The sequence below is a fragment of the Eretmochelys imbricata genome, chromosome 2 (assembly GCF_965152235.1).
Source record: "Eretmochelys imbricata isolate rEreImb1 chromosome 2, rEreImb1.hap1, whole genome shotgun sequence".
Lineage (NCBI taxonomy): Eukaryota > Metazoa > Chordata > Testudines > Cheloniidae > Eretmochelys > Eretmochelys imbricata.
In genome coordinates this window covers 95,789,218-95,811,359 of record NC_135573.1, presented here as the reverse complement: position 1 = coordinate 95,811,359, position 22,142 = coordinate 95,789,218, and the positions used below count along the sequence as shown (strand labels likewise).

Sequence of the window (22,142 nt, the reverse complement as noted above, 5' to 3'; positions counted from 1 at the left end):
TACGGTTATTGTTTCCACGTTTCTGCAGGTATTTACCGTTAAGCTCCAGCTTCTACCATTGAGTAAGCTAGACTGAGTTCCCCAAACTCTGAGGATAACTGTTAGAACATCTATCTATGCCAAAGCTTACAGGCCTACTGAAACACGCTTATGCTAACTTCTGCTAACTTGCTTAAGCTAATGTCTTACAGGATACAGGTCTGCAGGTTTCTTGTGTTACAGCTGAATATAATGAAGGCTAAGCTAGCAAGCCAGTCCTATGGGCTACAGTATCTAGCACATCTGAGTCTGTTAGGAGTGCTTCCATGTTCTTGAGGAATTCCACCATGATTTCAACAATTTCCATCCCACCACCAACCTCAGCCTGGTCCAGTCCACACAAGAGATCCACTTCCTGGACACTACAGTGCTAATAAACAATGGTCACATAAACACCACCCTATACCGGAAACCTACTGACCGCTATTCCTACCTGCATGCCTCCAGCTTTCACCCTGACCACACCACACGATCCATCGTCTACAGCCAAGCTCTGCGATACAACCGCATTTGCTCCAACCCCTCAGACAGAGACAAACACCTACAAGATCTCTGTCAAACTTTCTTACAACTACAATACCCACCTGCGGAAGTAAAGAAACAGATTGATAGAGCCAGAAGAGTTCCCAGAAGTCACCTACTACAGGACAGGCCTAACAAAGAAAATAACAGAACGCCACTAGCCGTCACCTTCAGCCCCCAACTAAAACCCCTCCAACACATTATTAAGGATCTACAACCTATCCTAAAGGATGACCCAACACTCTCACAAATCTTGGGAGACAGGCCAGTCCTTAACTACAGACAGCCCCGCAACCTGAAGCAAATACTCACCAACAACCACATACCACACAACAGAACCACTAACCCAGGAACTTATCCTTGCAACAAAGCCCGTTGCCAATTGTGCCCACATATCTATTCAGGGGACACCATCACAGGGCCTAATAACATCAGCCACACTATCAGAGGCTCGTTCACCTGCACATCCACCAATGTGATTTATGCCATCATGTGCCAGCAATGCCCCTCTGCCATGTGCATTGGTCAAACTGGACAGTCTCTACGTAAAAGAATAAATGGACACAAATCAGATGTCAAGAATTATAACATTCATAAACCAGTCGGAGAACACTTCAATCTCTCTGGTCACGCAATCACAGACATGAAGGTCGCTATCTTAAAACAAAAAAACTTCAAATCCAGACTCCAGCGAGAAACTGCTGAATTGGAATTCATTTGCAAATTGGATACTATTAATTTAGGCTTAAATAGAGACTGGGAGTGGCTAAGTCATTATGCAAGGTAGCCTATTTCCTCTTGTTTTTTCCTCCCCCCCTCCCCCCAGATGTTCTGGTTTAACTTGGATTTAAACTTGGAGAGTGGTCAGTTTGGATGAGCTATTACCAGTAGGAGAGTGAGTTTGTGTGTGTATGGGGGTGGGTTTTTGGAGGGGGGTGAGGGAGTGAGAGAACCTGGATTTGTGCAGGAGATGGCCTAACTTGATTGTCATGCGCATTGTGTGGAGAGTTGTCACTTTGGATGGGCTATCACCAGCAGGAGAGTGAATTTGTGTGGGGGGGTGGAGGGTGAGAGGGCCTGGATTTGTGCTGGAAATGGCTTAACCTGAAGATTACTTTAGATAAGCTATTACCAGCAGGACAGTGGGGTGGGAGGAGGTATTGTTTCATATTCTCTGTGTATATATAAAGTCTGCTGCAGTTTCCACGGTATGCATCTGATGAAGTGAGCTGTAGCTCACGAAAGCTCATGCTCAAATAAATTGGTTAGTCTCTAAGGTGCCACAAGTACTCCTTTTCTTTTTGCAAATACAGACTAACACGGCTGTTACTCTGAAACATGTTCTGACTGAGTCCAGAGGCAGATCCTTGTCACCGGTACCTAAGAAGAAACAACTTAAGTCTTCTGAAGCCTCGGTACTGGGGCCTTCAAAGTCTACAGTGAAGGCACCAAGCAGAGGCAAGAACTTGGCAGCATGCTCAAAGAAGTTCACCCAGGCACAGTCCATAAGCCAAGAGGGACTGATGAATCTGGAGCCCATGAAGGCTAATTCCCAAAAGACTGGTGCACCTTTTGGTATCACAGACTCAGGAGCCCTTTCCAGTGCCGTCTATACCCGAAGCTTTTGAGGAAGCCAGAGAGTTGCTTAACTATTGGTGCTGGTTTCCCCTGCTGTTCAGAAATCTCTCATAGTACCGGGATTGGAAGAGCACGCTCCCACAGAACAGCCCCAGAACATTGTTCAGTACCGATGACTTCTACAGTTGTGTCTCCTTTCGGTAGGGTTCAGCAGTGATCCCGCAGAACCCTGATCTCCAAATTCAAAACAGGTCTCTCTGGAACTGAAGGAGTCACCGTGGTCTGAGGAAGTGGACTCCTCATCAGACTCCAAGGTCAGATCATTCATGTCTTTACCTGAGCATGCCCAGCAGCCCAGTGGGGTTCCTGCCCACTGTAGTGTCTGCCACAAGACTTAGCACTCTAAGGATCAATGGCCTGCACATAGCGGGGTGCTATGTCACCCAGTGAGGCAGTAGTGACTGAATCTGCTTCTCTCCCCCCGATGGTTTCAGTGCTCATCAAGACTTATTGAGAAGGTTGGTTGCAGCTCTGTATAGCCATCTACAAGAGGTGCCAGAAAGGTCACACAGGCTTGTGGACATTTTAGCCTTTGCAAGGCCCTCCAGAGTAGTTTTCCCAGTTAATGAGGCTATCCTGGAACCTGTCAAAATTTTATGGCAACTCCCATCTTCCTTGCCTCCCACTGCTAAAAGGGTGGAGAGAAGATATTCTGTCTCTTCACAAGGATTTGAGCTTTCTTATAACCACCATCATCCAAGATCCCTGGTAGTCACTGCTGCTAATGAAAGGGAGAGACTAGGACACCAGGCCTGTACCCCAAAAGGAAAAAAGGTAGTCCTATTCAGCAGGAAGCTATATTCCACAGGTTTACAGCTTAGGATCGTGATCACTCTAGATCTAAAGGTGCATCCTCTCACTGTGGTTCAAAATTGCCTCAAACTTGGTGCAGCATGCCAGGCTACACCTCAGAGAACTACAGGATTGGCTAGCCTCGGTGTACTCACTGACCCATCATCATGTCAACATGGTAGTTCTAATACCTGCTCAGGTCTTGTCCTCTCTGACTGGTGGGTAGAAACTGCAAATGTTTGCAAGAGTGTTCTTTTTGCCCTATGACAGGAGTCGCTCACTCTGGTCACAGATGCATCAGGTCTAAATTGGGGAGCTCATTTAGGTCCCTTTCAGGCTCTCAGAGCCTTTGGTCTTTTCAGGATATAAGTCTCCATATAAATATCAGGGAACTTTGGGCCATGCGTTTATTTTGCTTGGCGTTCCTTAAGAATATTAAATGGCGGAATTTTTTGAAACTCACAGACAACACAGCAGCCATCTTCTGGGTAAACAAGTGGAGTCGGAGGAAGGGCGTTCTGAAAACTTATGGCAGTAGGCGATTTTCCTTTGGAATTTCTGCATCGCCAGTTCTATCAGCCTGAGAGCTGCTTACTTTCCAGGAGTTCAAAACACACGGACAGACCACATGAGCAGGTCATTCTCAGGTCACCACAAGTCATCTCTTCACCTAGATATGTCCCTGTCCATTTTCTAGTGGTGGGACACTCCCCAAATTGGACCTGTTTGCAACAAGACCAAACAAAAAACGTCATTTTTTGTTCCTGAGTGGTCACAGCCTGGGTTCACTGACAGTTGCTTTCCTCCTATCCTGTTCAAAATGTCTGCTGTATGCTTTCCTTCAGGTTCTGTTCCTGTCCAAAGTCAAGTACGATTCAGCTCACCTTTTTCTAACAGCCTCAGTGTGGCCCTGATTTTGAGTCCATTAGCCCTGTCCGTCAGACATATGCTGCCTCTCCTGAAAGATGTGGATGTGATCTCTCAGGACCACGGCCGCCTCCTTCATCCCAATCTTCGGGCCCTCCACTTGACAGGTTGAATGTTTCATAGCTGTCAAACTCTGAATGAATTTGCTCTAACGGGGTGCAGGAAGTTCTGCTAAATAGTAGGAAGCCTTCAACTAGGTCTACTTTTTTGCTAAATGGAAGAGATTTTTCTGTTTGGTCCATACACAGAAGTATTCCCCTCAGCTCAAGCACCAATTTGCCATGTTTTGGGCTATCCTATGTTTCTGAAAAAAACAGGGGTAAGCTCTTAGTTCCATCAGAGTCTATTTGGCGGCTATCTCAGCTTTCCATCTTCCCATGGATAACCAATGAGTTTTTTCAAATCCCATGTCCGTCAGATTTCTAAAGGGTTTGCTCAGATTATACGCACAGGTTCACAAGTTGGTTCCACAGTGGAGTTTAGATTTAGTGCTTGCAAAGTTGGTGGATCTCTCCTTTGAACCGCTAGCGATTTGTTTGCTGGTACACCTGTCTATGAAGGTGGCTGTCTTGGTTGCTATAACCCCAGCCAGAAGACTAGGGGAGCTGTGAGCCTTAGGATCAGAGCCTCCCTGTACAGTTGTTTTTTTAAGGACAAGGTTTTCCTTCGCCGTCACCCAAAATTCAATGACATAGGTTCCAATCTTCACATTAATCAAAGAATTTATTTATCAGCTTTCTTTCCAAAGCCACATTCCAGTAAAGGGGAAGAGAAGCTCCACACTACAGATGTTGGAGCTTTGGCTTTTTACTTGGATCTCTATTTGTTGATGCTACTGATTGGCTAATATTGCACTGCCAGATAAAGCAGTTGGTCACTCAAACAGGTCACAGGTAATTTCTGCAGCCTTTCTGGCTCATGTACCCATACTGGACATTTGTAGGGTGGCAGCCCGGTCATCAGACTATATGTTTCTGTTTCACAAGGCCGTCTCTTGTTAATCTAGAAATGATTCCAGACTTCGATGAGTGGTCCTACAGTCTCTGTTCAGTTAGCCACCTCCAGTTTGAACTGCTTGTGAGTCAACTACAATGGAATGGACATGTGCAATCCCTCAAAGAAAAAAAAAATGGTTATTTTCCTTTCCATAACTGTTGTTCTTTTAGATATGTTGCACTTGTCCATCCATGACCCACCCTCCTTCCCCTCACTGAATCTTTCTGGTAGGAAGGAACTGAGGGGGTAGGGGACAGGGGCAGCATGGCTGCGTGTAGTAGTGCAAGTCATCGGAGGGCACTTGCGCTGCCCCAGCGAGTACTGCTGAGGGAAAAATCTCCAACAGCTGTGCCTGAGTTGTGCACACGCCTGAAGTGGAGTGGACAAGTGCAACACATCTGGAAGTACAACAGTCACGGAAAGGTAGGTACTGTAACTGTTGTTATTCCTAGGCAGTCTGAAACAGCAAAGATTTGTTTGTTAAAATCCTTGTACTGAAATCACTGTACATATGGGGACATCAGTTTATCTCTTTTGAAACCTCAGTAGTTTACTATCAGCAAGGCTAAAATTTGGCTGACTATATGTTGTCCCTTTTGAGGTTTAAATGTAGTTGACCTCATGTAAAATGTAATGTTCTTTGTATGATCTGAGTTCAGAAATTTAATTTAAAACTTTTTTTGTTCCCAAAAAATGTGTGGTGCATCAGGCTTAAAACTTTTACAGAAGTTGATTCCCTTAGAAATCTACATAAGTAGAGTAGTAGTTTGTCATGGGGTGGTGTGTATAGATGGTTTAGAAAGTATCTGGACAGCATTACTGCTCCTGCTAGTGTATTTGTAGAGGATGAGACTAGAAATCAACACAGAAGATATAATAGCTATCTCCCACCCACCTTCCTGCCCTCCTGCTTCTGCTGGGTGAAATAGGCAGTCATGGGGATACCAGTTGTAATACAAAAAACTATAAGCTGTGGTAGCTAGAAAGGATGTTTTCAGGTGTTGAACGCCACGCAATTTTATCCCCCAAATTACTAAAACTTGAGGTCTGGAGAAACGAGAAATGTTAGGCCAGATATTAATAATTGTCTCAATGCCAGTTCAGGGATATGACTCATACTATTTTAGATTTTTACCAGGCTGTAAGGGACATCACAATTAAAGACAAGCACAGACTGTGACTGTTTTATTACGAAAGAAAGAGAAAGAAAGGAAGACAATAATTGAACAAAAAGAAACAAAAACAGAGCACAAGCAATAAACAATGGTTACTTCCACTACAGACTCTTCAGTACGTCTCTCTGTGGAGTTCTTTCAATAGAGATTACGCCTCAAGAGAAGATCTGCTCTGGTGGGCACAATCTTCTCTAGTTGAGATAAGAGCAAAGTACATTATTCCCAAAATCAGCAGAGTCCTGTATTAGTTGATCATGAATAAATAAAACATATTATAGAAACTTTGTTTGAAAGGTTGGCGAATCTTATTTGGTTTAGCATGGATAATCTACACAGTTTATAAATGGGCAAATGTAAGTGATTTTAACTAAATTCTGTGAAACTGAAGGTTTTAATTCTTACTGAAAAGAAGCCATTTAAGGACCAGTCTTGAGGCAGGCAAATTAAATATTAAGAATTTTACCTTCAAATTAAATCCCACTATTCATTTGTTTACCAAGATTAGCACGTCTCCTCCCCAGGAGTACATAGTCTAAATAATCTGGTTTTTAACAGGAGAAGCTGGGAATACCTTAAATTACAGCAGCACTTCAGTATTCCATTAAAATTAACAAGAAATATTAAATATTAAATCTACTCTCTAGACAGTGCTTTTGCAAACTTCCTCTTGCAAGTGATGCTGAAGTTTCAGTAATGGAGTCATGGTGAAGAAGTGCTGGGTTTGGAAGGTGGTGTTGATTCAATGTAGTGGCTTTCTTTCTTTCTGTCTTGTTGCTGCTGTTTGCTTGCTTATCGAGGGGTTGTCTTGAAGATGTGATGAGATGAACAGGGTGTGCCAAGATGAGTGCTGTGAGTTTAAGTGTGTGTAAGAGTGTGTGACTTTATAATGGTTCAAGAGCGGTATAAGTGTAAATGTAATATGATTAGGGATTAAAAAATAAAAATCTATAACCTGAGGAGTGCATGTCTCAATTGAGAGGAATTTATACTTTTTCCACATTCTCACTGGAGGAGAAAGGCACATATTTCAAGAGGTCCAGTAAATTAATATACCAGCTTCTGTCACCTTTCATTTGTTTGTCCGCTTCAGGGGATAGTCTTGGTTGCTTATGAATCTTCAGCTTATGAATATGCGATCTCCTAATGCATTGTAATTGTAATTCAATCAACTTCAGGATTATATTGCCTTTGTCTTTTTGGTGGGAATTTCTTAGAACATCTTTGAAGATAAAGTTTTTACTCTGTTCAGTTTATTTTCTGAGAGATCCCTTTGGTTCTTTTAGGGTGTAATATGAGTTGAAATTCAAGTGAGCCCAAATGCTTCTATGTCCTATAAAAAGATCTTTCAGCTCTTAAAATGGTCTGTTTAAACGTAAGTGATTCTTAAAGAGCGTCTTTGAACTTAACTTGTCATCAGAGAATGTGTTGTCTCTTCTTACCAATCTAATCTTGGTGGGGAGGATTTTTATCTCTTCTTGAGTTTGGTAAAGAAGTTGCTTAAAAGTTGACAGATAACTAGTTAATTCTCCAATTCATATAAGTATTTCATATTCACATGGCTTCTTACATTATTATTCAGTTATAACATCAAATATAAAGTATATTAATATTCAGATACTGATATCAGGGTGTTATTATATGAAGACTTGCATTTGAAGTAGAACCCCAGGGTTACAAACACTTCAGGAATGGAGGTTGTTCATAACTCTGAAATGTTTGTAACTGAGAACAAACGTTATGGTTGTTCTTTCAAAAATTTACATCTGAACATTGACTTAATACTTAATATAGCTTTGAAACTTTACTGTGCAGAAGAAAATGCTGATTTTAACCATCGTAATTTAAACGAAACAAGTACAGAAATGGTTTCCTTACCTTGTCAAATATTTTTTTCAACTTTCCCTTTGGTTTTTTAGTAGTTTACATTTAACATAGTACTGTACTGTACAGTATTTGCTTTTTCCTTTTCCTTTTCCTTTTCCTTTTGCTTTGCTTTGCTGCTTGATTGTATACCTCCAGTTCCAAATCAGGTGTATGGTTGACTGGTAAGTTTGTAACTCTCATATTCATAACTCTGAGGTTCTACTGTAGGTACAAAATATTCACAGATATACATCTCAGAAGAAGCTTTTGCCATTTGAAGCATTTGAGGGAAAACAAGGGCTTTCATTTGCGTGTTGAAGGAACCAATATATTCTGCAAAATACTTCCCATCAATAAATGTTTTCCTTAACTTTTGAAGAATGAAGACTTCAGGATGTTTATTAAATAAATCAGTTTCAACAAGGATATTTCTAAAATTCTTTGTGTGGATTTAAACTAAAGATTTTCTTTGCAAAGGCGGGGGGAGGGGGGTGATTTAGGTTATGGCTCTGAAAACACATCCTAAGGATCTCTCCTCTTTTGATTATCCTAAATAAAGAACATCCCCACATTCTTTTACACAGCCAGTCTCTCTCTAAAACATAAACATCTTAAAAAGTTTATTTTCTTGAGATAAGTCATGTCTGTGCTACATTGATGTCTTGCACAAGGGGGAGGTGTTCTGTTCTGTGAGATGACACGGTTTCTAGATTTACCACCTTCCATTTGTATATGTTTGTAATTAAAGACTCCTATCAAATATTCTATCAAAGAACAAGTTGGAATAACTTGCTCAAATGCCTCAAATTTTTGTGTATGCCCTGAAATTAAAATGTACACATCAAACTGCCTTTGTAGCAGTGTCAGGCTGGCCATATCTCCCTTGTTTACTATGTTTTTAAAGATGTCACTGGTTCACAAAAAGAGATTTCTTAGGAGTTTCCTTAATTAGCTTGAAATTTTCGTTTAATTAAATAAGTAATCAAAAGAAAGTATGTGAGCTATCATATTCCACTAGTATTGTATATGTAAAAATAATTTTATCTTTGTAAATTCAGTAAAATCAAATGAGAGTTTGTAATAACCTATGATTAGAAGAATAAATTATAATACTATTTTTATCAGTATTAACATCTTTCTGTACATGTTAAATGGTGTTAAACAGTAACTTGGAATGTCTTTCTGTAAAATACATTAGTCTCCCTGCTCCCCCACCGTGGCCAGACTGACCTCTATAACTTATTGTGACAATCCACTAGACTTAATAACATATTCTACAAGTGTGTGTGGGGAGGGGAGAGAAGGGGAGGGCAGGGTGTGAAAAGTAGTTTTCAGCTGTGAGACCAACTTGTGTTGCAAAACAACTGGTATGGTAACCTTTCTTTAATAAATCAAAAAAATATACAGGAAAGAGAACAGATTTACACTTTTTAGCTATATTTTTAAAAAACATTTATTTTTGTAAACATTGGAAAAAAGTTAGAAATTTCACATTGCAAAATAATGTCAGTTGTTTACATGAAAACAATAAGGAGGAGCAGAAGTGCTATAAAATGGTAAGTGTTTTATAATATACATGAGATAACTTGAGGGTGTCTGCACACAGATTTTATTCAGAATTCTTTAGGCTTTTATTCAAGAGACATTGCCACTGCTAGTTTCCATGAATGCTTCCTCCAGATTGTTCTAGATAAAGTTGTTGCTATCCTCAATGGTATTAACTATGGTTGTCTGAATTTTGGAAAGGGTATATGATAACTAGTTCAAATCCCAACTCCCAAAAATTTATTATCACACTTACCCCATTTCCAGTACCCTATGTTTTTATTTCACTACTTTTCTTACCACTGTGCCAGTGTATTTTATCATTTCTTGATAGGTGCATGCCTTAGTTTGGTGGTAATCATGGTTTGTTTCATAGACTTGTTTCCAGTGGTGGAAGAACATAATGCCTCTGATATTTGCAGGATAATTCTTTTGATTAAATGAGCAGATGTCCATATATCCACTCTAGTCACTCTCTTGATTAAAAACATATAAGACAGCAGTCTTCTATCAGTGACTGTGGTCTCCCTTTGTTGGATACCACAAGGAAGACTAAAGTGAATCCTCTTTAAAGTGTCTATTAATTGTTGATCTTCACTCTTGAGCTGTATTTCCATTATTTGACTCGGTAGCTTGAATTTAATAGTTATATCCATGCTTTTTCTGCAATGCATTTGAGAAGTTAGCCTAAAAAAAGCATAAATTTATGAATAAAACTAGTGGATTGTCTGACATTTCTGCATCTACTTAACCTGACATTTTTCCTAATAGTGCTCGGGTTTATTTAAATCAAACAAACAAAACTCAGAAAACATTTTTCCTTATTCAGCTGTTTAAAATGTGTTAATTGTTTTTAGCAGATGGTCTTGACAACAGTCAACTTTAATTTTGAAATTTTAAATGGAAAAATATTACCTACATTTTTTAAAGTTAGATACCTAGACTGACACATAGAAAGGAGCACACTTTTTTTTTTATTTTAATCAGAAATAAAAACATAAAATTATATCTTTTTTTTTATTTCACTATCTCATACTGGCAAAGTATAAATTTAAATATTCACTTACCATAAGATTAATAGTAGACTGGAATGAGACATTTCTGATGAGGATAATGAAAATCTTTTGCTTGCCTTAATGCTTTGCCTCTTTGTGCTTTCCTCCAAAATGAAATAGTCTGTTTACGTGTGCTTGTTTTATTGGCTTAGACTTGGAGGTCGGATTTCCCCAAAAGCCTGTTTGAGAATGGAAACCAAAACTGAAACTTTACAAGTTTAAACTGCACTGGGTTAATCTTATCAATTGCTGCTGTCAGCACAGAAATGAAAAATTGTTGAAAAGTATAATTTTAGTTTTAAGATGCCTTTTTTAAATTTGTGGTGATAAAGCACCAAAACAGTGTAGACCAGATGAGTGGCCACATAGAAATATAGCAGTGAAGTATTTTCAAAATCAGCTATTGATTTGTATCAAAAGAATGTTTAGACAAAACTGTGAATGGTTAAAGAAATCCAAAATGAACTTCTTCAAAAAATAATTTCTGTCTTTCATTTGACAAATTTACTTTTAATTATTTTACAATAAATTCTCATTATAGAATAACTCTAGATAGGTTAGCAACATATGCATTCATATCTGCTTTAGAGGGCTTTTTTTCATTATCCAGTAGATATTCTCAAAGATATCTAAACAGTAAGTGTCTGGGATTAGGTTTTCTTCAATTCCCTATGCAATTATTTAAGTCCTCCTACCTCACAGAATAACAAGGTAGGAAAACAAGCAAAATATTCCTAAAATGCCCTCCCTATTAGGCTATATTTTAGTTTAATCTAATGTAACTAAAACATCATTTGTTATAGGGACCTATTTATAAAATGTTTTTTCTTCCTTGTCCCATTTAGTTAAAAATAGGCTCTGGTGTACCTTTGCCACAAAACAAAAGAAAAAGCAAAGCCAAGAAGTACTAGTTACTTAATGTCTACAGTTAAACCCAACTGTTCAAGCAGTTCCATGCAGATATCTGTGCCAAACATCAGTGGGTCTCTGCACAGGTGGTAGGGTCCAGCTGCATGGAGCTCCTGTCACTGCTGGCAGTCTTTTTAAATTTTAGTCTAAGTAAATTTTACTCAAGCTGTGATGTCTCATGTTTCTTAAAGAAAATACATTGATATAATAAAAGCAATTTTAATATAGAGGCCAAAAAGTTGTGCAATAGGACTATCACTTCATTTAGATGATTTATTGTTTTATAAATGTGCCTACATTATTAATTATTATGATTTATTTGTATTACATTTACACCTATAGATCTCAGCTGAGATCAGGGTACCAGTGCTAGGTATTATACAAACATATTAAGAAATAGTCCCTGACCCCAAAGAGCTCATAATCTAAGTAGAGGTGACAAAGAATGAGAGGGGAAACACTCACAAAGTACAGCAGAAATCTGTTTAATCTAATTGGGGCCAGGGCCAGATCAGATCATCAAAAATTCAGATAATCCAGAGAATGGAAAAAGTGCAAGGCAGCAGCTCTATCTAGCAGCCAACAGAGATATTGCGTGCTTCTGGACCTGTGCACGCCGGTTTTTCAGTTAATACGAAGAGCTGGATAACGAAGTGTTGGATAAACTGGGTTCTACTGTCGTAAAGTGAATTGTCCAGGGTCACATAATGGTTTAATGTCTGGGCCAGGAATAAACCATATCTCCTGATTCCTAGTTTAGCATCCTGACCACTAGACTACACTACCCCCTTAATAAATTTGTAGTTCTGCTATAAACCCATTTGAGTGAGATAGTGGGCATAAATGTATCATTATATCCTCCTACCTATTCATTTATTGGGTCCTCTGGAAAATGACAGTCTTAGGAGGGTTAATGTTTACTTGCTATTGTTTTATTAATTAAAACCTGTTTCAATGTTTGAAACCATTACATTAATACTGTTTAAGCTAAAAAAAAAAAAAAAAGCAATTCATAGTCTCAAGAGAAACTATTCACTAGTAAAGAAATTACCCTTTGGGAATGAACTTTCCCATACCTTTTCTTTTTCATTTTCATTTTCCATAATAAATTCACTTTAAAAGTTTGTTATAATACTGTTATGCCATTGTTTTATTTTGTTTTCTTATCTGAACAAACAAGGAAGGAGGGAAGCATGTTTCAGCATAAAGAACTTTTGAGAGTTGGTATAGGAAATGAAGAGTGCTTCGTTAACTCAAAAATGGTCTATTTTTAAAATCTCAAGTTAGCTGTACCCTTCACGCCATAACAAATGTTTGATTAGTCATATCCGGAAGCATTAACCTCTTAATAGTCGACGTTAGAGTTTCCCAATATGACTCATTCTGTGTGATTGTGTCCAAATATTTGTTGTTCAGCTCACCATGTGTTTTTTTTTGTATGCAATTTTATTGTATTTTAAGTCCATATTAGGTCACAGCTTTGTTTCTTTTTGTGTCCTTACTGCTTTATTTTGTAATTTCATTTCTAAATTTTAGAGGATGTTAACCATTCCTTTTTGCCAACTTGCTGCATCATAATTGCCTTTTGCAATCAACAGTATCGTGGATATATCGAAAATAGATTTTGTGGTTTGAGAAAACAAAGTCTTTAAAAGTCACCAAAAAATTACCAGTTTTATTTGCAATTAAAGTGCTTAAAACGTTACAGTGAAGAAAATTCCATATTTACAATTTACACATAATCAGTGGTCTGCCTTTTGCTAGCACCATGTTGCTTTCCTTTTACTCTCCCTCTGGGCTTTTCTGAAGAAAAGGCTGTCAGTCATGCCCCTTCGAAACATTTGAGGAATGTATGAAATCACCAAACTTTTTTTTTTCCATTTAAGATTTTAACCCATATCTTCAGAAGTGGAAGGTAGAGTATTACCTTATACAGCCATATACTTCTGCACTTACTGTCCATCCTAACCATTTAGCAATTTTCTTACTGCATTGCTGGTGTTAATATTCTCAATTTTTCCATTTTGGAGAATATGAAGATGGTGCTCTATCATCTTGGATAAACCGAGAGAGATTCCAAGCGTATCTTAATGTAGATGGGTTTACACTCTATGAACTTGGAGATACAGGTAAGAAGCTCCCACCTTCAAGTTATTTACAATATTTACTGAAGCCACAAAGAAAATGGAATAAAAATTATTTTTAAGCCTCCAAAAGAAATTACATTCAGATTTAAGGCTCATACTTCCCAGTTGATTCTTAGTACACTAAAAATCTCACGTGGACCTCAGTACACATACTTTAATACCTAATCACAATTGGGCTGAGTTAAATCAAATTTCATCCGTCTAGAAAGATCATAGAAAGCATGCATGATTCCTGACTAAACTCTGCAGGAAATCTGGATGTGTTGTTCTTTATTTTAGGAAAACCTTCTGCATTTAGGGACTGATCCAAACCCACTGAAGTCAGTGTAAGTCTTTCCTTTGTCTTTAATGGACTTTGGATGAAGCCCTTATTTTTAGCTCCAAAATACACACAGTATAGTGTTGCCAATTCTGTACTGTTCAGCGAAACTGAGTAGACTACAAGTTTGAGATTAGACTAAACTATGTTTCATTGGTGTTGTGTAGATTACCCTCCAAGAGCCTCGTGAACATGTATATATGTATGTATGAGAGTTTTGTAATGTATGTTTAAGGAACATTGCAAACCTAGTTTGGCTCAATTGTGTTGAATTGTTTGGGGGTTGGATAGGAGAAAAAAATAATGGATATTCATGATGGTACTTCTTTCAAATCAAAATTTATTTGGTTTGTGGAATTTCAGTTGAGAAGAATAATCTGTTATCCTATACACCTGAGAGGTACAGGATTACAGCTAGTGTTTAAAATAGATACATGAGTGTAGTTTAACATCTACGGTGTAAATTTTCAGAGGTAACTAGATACCAAACTTAAGATGGCTTGAAGGAGCCTGATTTTCGGAAAGTGCTTAGTCACTCTCTGAAAACCAACCCCTTTTTAAGATCTCTCAAGTTGGACGTCCAAAATTGCTATCTACCTCTGAAAATGTAGGCCTTTATACACCAAAACACTGACTTTTTTCAAATTCAAGAAAGTAAAATGTCCACTAATTTAGATCATTATGAACGTGTATAGCAGTTTCTGTCTTATAAATAGAAATGTATAAAAGTGCTGGAACATCTTTTAATTATAGTTTCAGTTCCATCATCAGTATTAGCAAATCCTGTTAGTTATAACAGTGATTATTTTGCGAAATAGCAAGAGACATTAGTTGATTCTGTCAATGCGATAAAGAATACATATCTTCAAGTTGTGTCCAATATCATTATGAAGGAATATCTTGCCCACAATGAGACTTGTGAATTCATCCACGTTTCTCTAGAAATCTCAAAAGCACTTGAGAGAAGTGTCTCTAATAAAGAGGCATTGAGATGTTAATATGTTAAGGTCTAAAGGGAACAAGGACAAGTGGGTTTGTGGTGGGAGCATGGAAGGTGATGGGAGAAAGTCCCCACCTCCATCACATTTTTAGTCCTTCTCCCAACCTCAAAGAAATCCCTCTGCAACTGCACCATGGAGAAGTGGAATGGGGAGGAGCTGTGGAAGTTGCATTATCTCTTTTCTGATTCTCGAACCCTTCAAGGATTCCCTGAACAGGAGAATATTGACATTGTCAATATTATCCATCTTATGTGTGTTCTCCCCCTACATGAATCTCCTTGCCTGGGGTGCAGTTCAGGGGCAGCAGCAATCAGTAGGGAGGTATTGGAGCCTTGGAGGCTGGGGATGATAAGTAGCACTATGTTGTTTGCCTAGATCTTGAGATTTTAGGTGGCCAATTCACTGCTCATTCCACTGTGGGAAAACTCAACTTTCCTAACACGGGGGGAGGAGTGATTTGAAAAAAATTCAGTCAAAACTTGAGGCATTTCTTACTCCCTGTGCTGAGTTTGCCCGACATAGGAGATAATTTGACCTAAATATAAACGATTGAAAGGTGCTTCAAAACTTCCACGAACTAAACCAAGCAAAGACCAGTAAATTCAGAATTTTGGTCTCCATTACATTCTACATGGTTATTCAATAAATCTGTGCACAGGGTGATTTGAAAGTGAAGGTCTTCTAACAGTGGACTACGAACCATATAAGAAGCTATTTTTCTGACCTGGTGGCACAGCCAAGAATTCAAATAAAATTCTAACATTTCTTCATGTAAGTTGTAAAGAATAATACACAAAGTTTTTAATTAAACAAATCAAGTCACAACAGTGATTAATGAGTTGATACAAATAACGTTTTGAACTTTTAAAACGACAGAGCTCTGGTGGTTGTGAACAGAGAGACTGGAACAAACTTGATTTCCCCTCTTTATTTTTTCCAATAGTCATGCTAATCTGGCATTCAGTCACGTTTCATTTATTTTCAATAGATTAGTACAAACTGATGTATGTAATCAGATGTTTGTATAGCTTCTTTGGGACAGTTGAGAAGGGCTCTTTGTACACCCCAAGATTTGGGTAATTGTTTTCAAAACTGAATGGTTCTATGATCTGAGAGTTGGAGAATGGGAGGTGGTAGTGATCTCAACTTCCCAGACAAAATACTAAGATTCCCTTGCAAGAGTAATATGGTGAATTTAGATATCTTATTCTGTATTTTAGGAAAACTTGTGGCGATTGCGATTATTGATGACAAAAACTCTTCAGCTGAACATACCAGGTACAGTATTATTGACATTCACTGTGAAAAGTAAAGAATTTGTGCTGGTTTGGGTATTGGAATGTCATCAAGATTTATCTTTACTAGTTTATCTCATATCAGAAAGGAATATTCAAATTCTTGAAGCTGTTTTAAATGTTCACAAAGTGAGAGTTGAACTGAAAAGCACTGATATTTGCACATTTTCTGAGAATGCTAGACTTAACGAAGACCTGATTCTGTAGACTTTAGTGAGTGGCCCCACTAAGGCATATATGACTACTTGATGATTAAGGGCTACAGGAAGTACCATAATTAAAAGGGTTAATTGTGCATTCATTTACATAGATTTGAAATGCAAATATAGGATTTTTCAGGTGCAATTGCAGGTGAAAATTGGGCCTTTTATAAGAAGTATCTTGACAGAACATTGATTATTATTGCATAACTATAGGTAGGGCCAGTCAGAGTCCAGGATCCTGTGATCTTCCTGCAAATAGGATGTGTAGCTTTTAAGATCATTGTATTAAATTAAATTTTAAATATTTAAAAGTTAGAAAAGAAAGCTACAGGTCAGCCAATTATGAGGTTACTTTTGATTTAAAAAAAATGTTGTTAAAGATTGATCTTCAACTCTGTACTGTCAGTCACATATTTAAAAAGACATCATCAGTAAGTTTAGTCATTTGTACCATTAAAATAAAGTGTTGGGTATCCATTTGAAGGAATGCCTTTTATCCAGATACTAATTTGCTAAGGAAATTGAGGACACATAACCCTCTAGGCAACCATGACTTTTTCAGGAGACACTCATTTATTAAAAATGATTATGTTCTTAAGTTCTTTTTGTGCTAATTTGTACCATTTACTGGGATTTTCTTGGAGGTTGGTATGGTACATTTGCTGGTGGCAGTAGAGATAATTTAATTATGTCTGGTCCAATGAAGATAGCATTTTAACAGGTACTTTATTCATTTTTGAGGAAGGTGAGTTTTCTTAGTGAGAAATGGGAATCACTGTTTTCCATTGCTGAGTAGATAGCATTCACTCCTTATTCAAAGAGCCAAATGATTATTTATTTGAACCTTGTAAATCCAAAGTTGACTCTATTATAGTTGTAACAGTTTTTTTTTTTTTAAATAGGCTAAAGTCTGTTATTCAAGAAGTCGCTAAAGATTACAGAGACCATTTTCACAGGTATGTGTATGTGGAACTATGGTAGCATAGCTTTTATTCCCTGCCCTATGATACCTGTCATTTAATGTAGCGTTTCTCACCTTTTGAGGTTGGCAGTCCCTTATTTGAAGTAAAAAAGTTTATGATCTTACATTTACAATAAAGTATTAATGATAACAAGGATAAGCCTGTGTAATTTATTTGTTTGTGTCTTTGAGAGACTGACAGAATACTTCACCTTGAAGAGTAAAGGTGTGTGAGGTGTAAGGGAGTCAGATTTTCTTTGCTTTAGATTGTAATTTCCCTAATTGCATTTTGTAACCCCTGTTTGAGAAATACTGATTTAATGGATTGTTCATCATTGCATTCTCATTTCAGGAATGCAAACTGTGCAACATAACTGTTACGAACTGTAATGTTTTCGTGGCAATACTTTCACCATAATTAACCTATTAGTTTGCCAAAATCAAGTATGATTCTTGTTGTCAGTCAACTGAAACTTAAAGTTTGAGATTTTTTTAAAAATCCTTAAGAAAAAAAAGACCTCCTTGCAAACATTCATTTATAAATAAATTGTTTTTTAGTTACTGAATTTGATTGCTACACTTTTTCTCCCTATCTGATCTTCCTGCTGTGTTCCAGGGGTGTCTATGTAATCCAGAAAAAAAAAAAGAATGTGCTTGTTCACTTCTGTTCTTTTCTCCCATTGCAGACTTAATTTTTTTTTAAGCCAGGTGAACATGTAGTAAGTGTATCAGACCAAAAAATAAGGTACAAAGAGTAGCGTCTGAGAATGGTGGGCTGTTTTGTAAGTTTGGAGGTTAGTCATAAGAACGACCATACTGGATCAGACCAAAGATTCATCTAGCCCAGTATCCTGTCTTCTGACAGTTGCCAAAGCCAGGTGCCCCAGAGGGAATGAACAAAACAGGTAATCATCAAGTGATCCATCCCCTGGAGCCCATTCCCAGCTTCTGGCAAACAAAGGCTAGGGACACCGTCCCTGCCCATTTTGGCTAATAGCCATCGATAGACCTATCCTCCATGAATGTATCTAGTTTTTTGAAACCTGTTATAGTCTTGGCCTTTACAACATTCTCTGGCAAGGAGTTCCACAGGTTGACTGTGCATTGTGTGAAAAAATACTTCCTTTTGTTTGTTTTAAACCTGCTGCCTATTAACTTCATTTGGTGATCCCTAGGTTCTTGTACTATGAGAAGGAAAAAATAACACTTCTTTATTTACTTTCACCACACCAGTCATGATTTTATAGACCTCTATTATATTTCCTCCTCCTTAATCATCTTTTTTTCCAAGCTGAAAAGTCCCAGTCTTATTAATCTCTCCTCCTATGGCAGCCAATCCATACTTTTACATCTTTATAGTAATACATGAATGTGAAGACTGTAGCAGTTGCTGCTGCCCTACGTAGTTTTTCCGTTTTATTAGAGAAATATTGTAGGAAGAATATTTTTGACTGTCTATAATTTTCATTTCTTTAATGTACAATTGATTGGGCTTTACTTCTTGTTTCTTTTTATCTTCCGTAGGAACTTCCAATTTGGCCATATGGACGGTAACGACTATATTAATAGCTTACTAATGGAGTAAGTAAATTCTGACTTGAATATTCTCCCTGATCTGTGGTTGTACCAATTGTGCTACTGGTTTGAAGAAGCGCTTTGTTGATGCCGCTTCTGCGCTCCTTAGTCACTCAAACTATCAGACTAAAAAGATTTGAAGAAATTTATTTTCTCCCATGTATTTATAACTTTACTTACTAGAAGAGAAGCATCAACATTTTTCTCTTGGCCAACTTGTAGTCTTGAATTCCAAATCCTCTTCTGTCTGTTGTACTACAAGTACATAAGGTTTTAGTTTACTATAGATATTTAAGTAGCAAATATACCATTAGGACAGTGCTGCCTGGTGAGGCTTACTTTTTAAAAATCATTTTGTTGTACTACTACAAATTTTATTAGAAGTTAACATATTTCCCAAATGTTACGTGGTTTAAAAGAAACAGTGAAATAATAGAAATAATTCAAGTCATTTACAAGAAAGATAGCTAAATTGACATGATTTATTTATGTTCATTGGTCATTTCATAAGACAGTATATGTATGAGTGCGAATTTATGGATTTTTTTTTCTCTGTGCTAATGCACTTTTTATGGTTGTTGCTTTCTTTGGGTGACTTGAATTTCATGTTTGTCTCTCTTCTGGAAAAGAAGTGACTAGCAAAATAAAATGATTGTATATCATTGCCTGAAATGTGGGACATATGGTTAGCCAAGGCTCCCAAAGCTCCATTTTTAGACTTAAGGCTAATTTAGGATTATGGAGTTGGAGCACCCTGAATTCTTAGTGGGGCCCCGTGGAGATTACAGCTGCTTTGCGTCAAGGCATATTGGTATCCTGGTGAAGATTCCATCAACCTCAAGAACCTCAGCCAAGGTAGACCCTTGATGAATTTGGCACAGTTCTGATAAATTGTGCCTTTTACATAATTCAGACTACAGCTGCTTTTTTTTTAAAAAAAAAAAAAGTGTTTCAGTGGTGTGGGGCAAGAGACGTAAAGCTGAGTTTAAATAACAACCAGCATTATAGGAGTTAGTGATTTGAGATAAAATGAAATATTACGTAGCAGGTTTCAATTAGTGGGATATAATAAATACTGAATTCACTATTTGAATTCAGGAATTAAAATTATTGCAGTTTTTCTGCTGTCCACCCTTACAACTCTCCTTACTGTGGTCCTGATTTATTTATTTATTATTGGGGTAAAAGAATATTACGGCGGGAGGGATTGACATGGGGTGTCTAGGGCAGGAGGGGCAGTTGTGTTGGGCAAGCATAAACTGACTACATCACACATTTCTTCCTGGGAGTGTTCCCTCCCAAGTGTATGAAGGAGGAAGGAAGGTCAGTCGGCTTCAGCAGCTATCAACCTCTCTCTGCTCCCCTGAATGTTTTTTTCAAGTATCTGTATTATTTGGTTGAGTGTTAGTGTCTAGTGCTGTCCTGAGACAGGTTCATGTGTAATTGTGCCTCCCAATCTCTAGGGACATCTGATCTTTCTTTCTTCCTAGGTATTTCCAGGGGAGGGAGTAGCAGGTGCATGTCATGACCCATGTTCATGCAGAATTTAGGGATGCCCTCTGACTTCCACTAGCTGTGGAAAACCATGACAGGGCTCCCTCACCCCACAGTGGCAGTCACCACACTACTTTCTGATGGCCACCCTTTGCTGCTGTTGATTGTGTGTCCTGCGGGCTCTCCTTCACAGTTTTCTCTTTGTTTATGGACCCGCCCCCCATGACTTTTAGTGCACCTTTCCCTCCCTCTACCCCCATAACACTAAAAATAACCAGCACTTTTTTTGTTACTGTAATAATGGGTAATTAATCAAGGCCCTCACTTTTGCAGTCGAGGATGGGGGAAGTTAATTGCAACTGTCCTGTAAAAGTGTCCTATTTGTATAAGTTCCAGTGTATGGAAAGTTATGACCAAACTACGTTTGAGACTTTATTTACACCAAAGTCTGTATTTCAAAGCTGTGACTCTCCACCATAAACAACAGTGTTTTTCTACATTATATAAGTGATAGAGATAGAATATTTGTTTTGTATATACTGACACTTTAAAAACTGGCACCAAGGCACTTTACTTTTTTACTTGTGGTTCAGTCTGTTTTCCACCAGATGGCAGCAACTGAAAGTCAGTAGAACAATGTAAAAATGTAAGATACTACTTTCTGGTACAAGTAACCTGCTGTTTTATACTACTGTAGAAGCATTTAGAAACATCTTTACATTCTTCACAAAGGATCACGCTTAAACAACTTTTTTTTCTGGTGGGGTAAGAGATTGTTATAGTATTTTTATGCTTGATGTTACGATTAAGTGTATCAACTGGAATTGCAACTATGATAGTTATGGAGTTATACTGTTTAGCAGTCTGTCTCCTTTAAAAGATGGATAGATGGATTTTTGTCAGAATCTTACCAACTTGGGACAATCTTTTTTTTTTTTTTAAAGTAGGAAGAATAATTCTTACTGTGCTGATTGTGGGTGTTCAACACCTCTGAGAGTTTCCATTGATTTCAGTGGGAGCTCTAAGTGCTCAACAACACTGAAAGTCAAAACATCTTTTAGAGTACCTTTTTTTTTTAGTTGCTCAGCATTTGGCAAAATGGGAGCCTATCTGGTTATTTATATATTTGTATACTTTTATGTAATATAAAATGTAGGTTTTTTATATTTTTAGTCCCTAGACTGCTTATATGCTGCAGAGGTATCTCAGTCAGTCCTATACTACTACACTGAAATGGCTTAATATTAATTGCTTCCCCACACCCCGGCTAACTAACCACAACGTCATGATTTAAAGGAAGTGTAATCCAGTTCTTCTGACAGCATGTTGTTTGACGCATCAGGTTCTGGAATAGAGAAGTACTAAAGCAAGGAAAAATTGGAAAGCGTTTATTAGGAGGTCTTAAAAACCTGATGGAGCAGGGGAGCAATAGATAACTCTTCAAAAAAAATTGTTATTCTCCTTCCCTCCCACCCCCCCAAAGGTGGGGGGGGGAGTGGGGTGGGTATAAGAATATTAGGTTTTTCTTCCAGCTTATTTTCCTGATCGGGACAGACTTTTGTAGATTTTCAAAAGACAAAATAAAGGGGAGTGCTGGTAAAATAAATAAATAAATCAAGTTAAATGGAAAATTTAATGTTCCTAGTCTAAAGTACAATTTTAAACTTCAGTGTAACAGCAGCAAGA

The 22,142-nt window shown here is 37.8% G+C and overlaps 1 protein-coding gene across 3 annotated transcripts in view; it reads left to right on the top strand.

Moving 5' to 3' along the window:
- The window catches only part of TMX3 (thioredoxin related transmembrane protein 3), a 62,409-nt gene that overhangs the window by 32,923 nt on the left and 7,344 nt on the right, over nucleotides 1–22,142 (top strand). For 2 of the 3 annotated variants that reach the window (XM_077810481.1, XM_077810482.1), the window contains exons 10-13: nucleotides 13,492–13,590; nucleotides 16,149–16,206; nucleotides 17,329–17,382; nucleotides 18,912–18,968. In XM_077810481.1, coding sequence (XP_077666607.1) covers nucleotides 13,492–13,590; nucleotides 16,149–16,206; nucleotides 17,329–17,382; nucleotides 18,912–18,968 — 268 coding nt within the window. Of the gene's footprint in view, nucleotides 1–8,197; nucleotides 8,418–13,491; nucleotides 13,591–16,148; nucleotides 16,207–17,328; nucleotides 17,383–18,911; nucleotides 18,969–22,142 lie in introns of those variants that run through there. The other variant, XM_077810483.1, reaches the window with a different exon arrangement.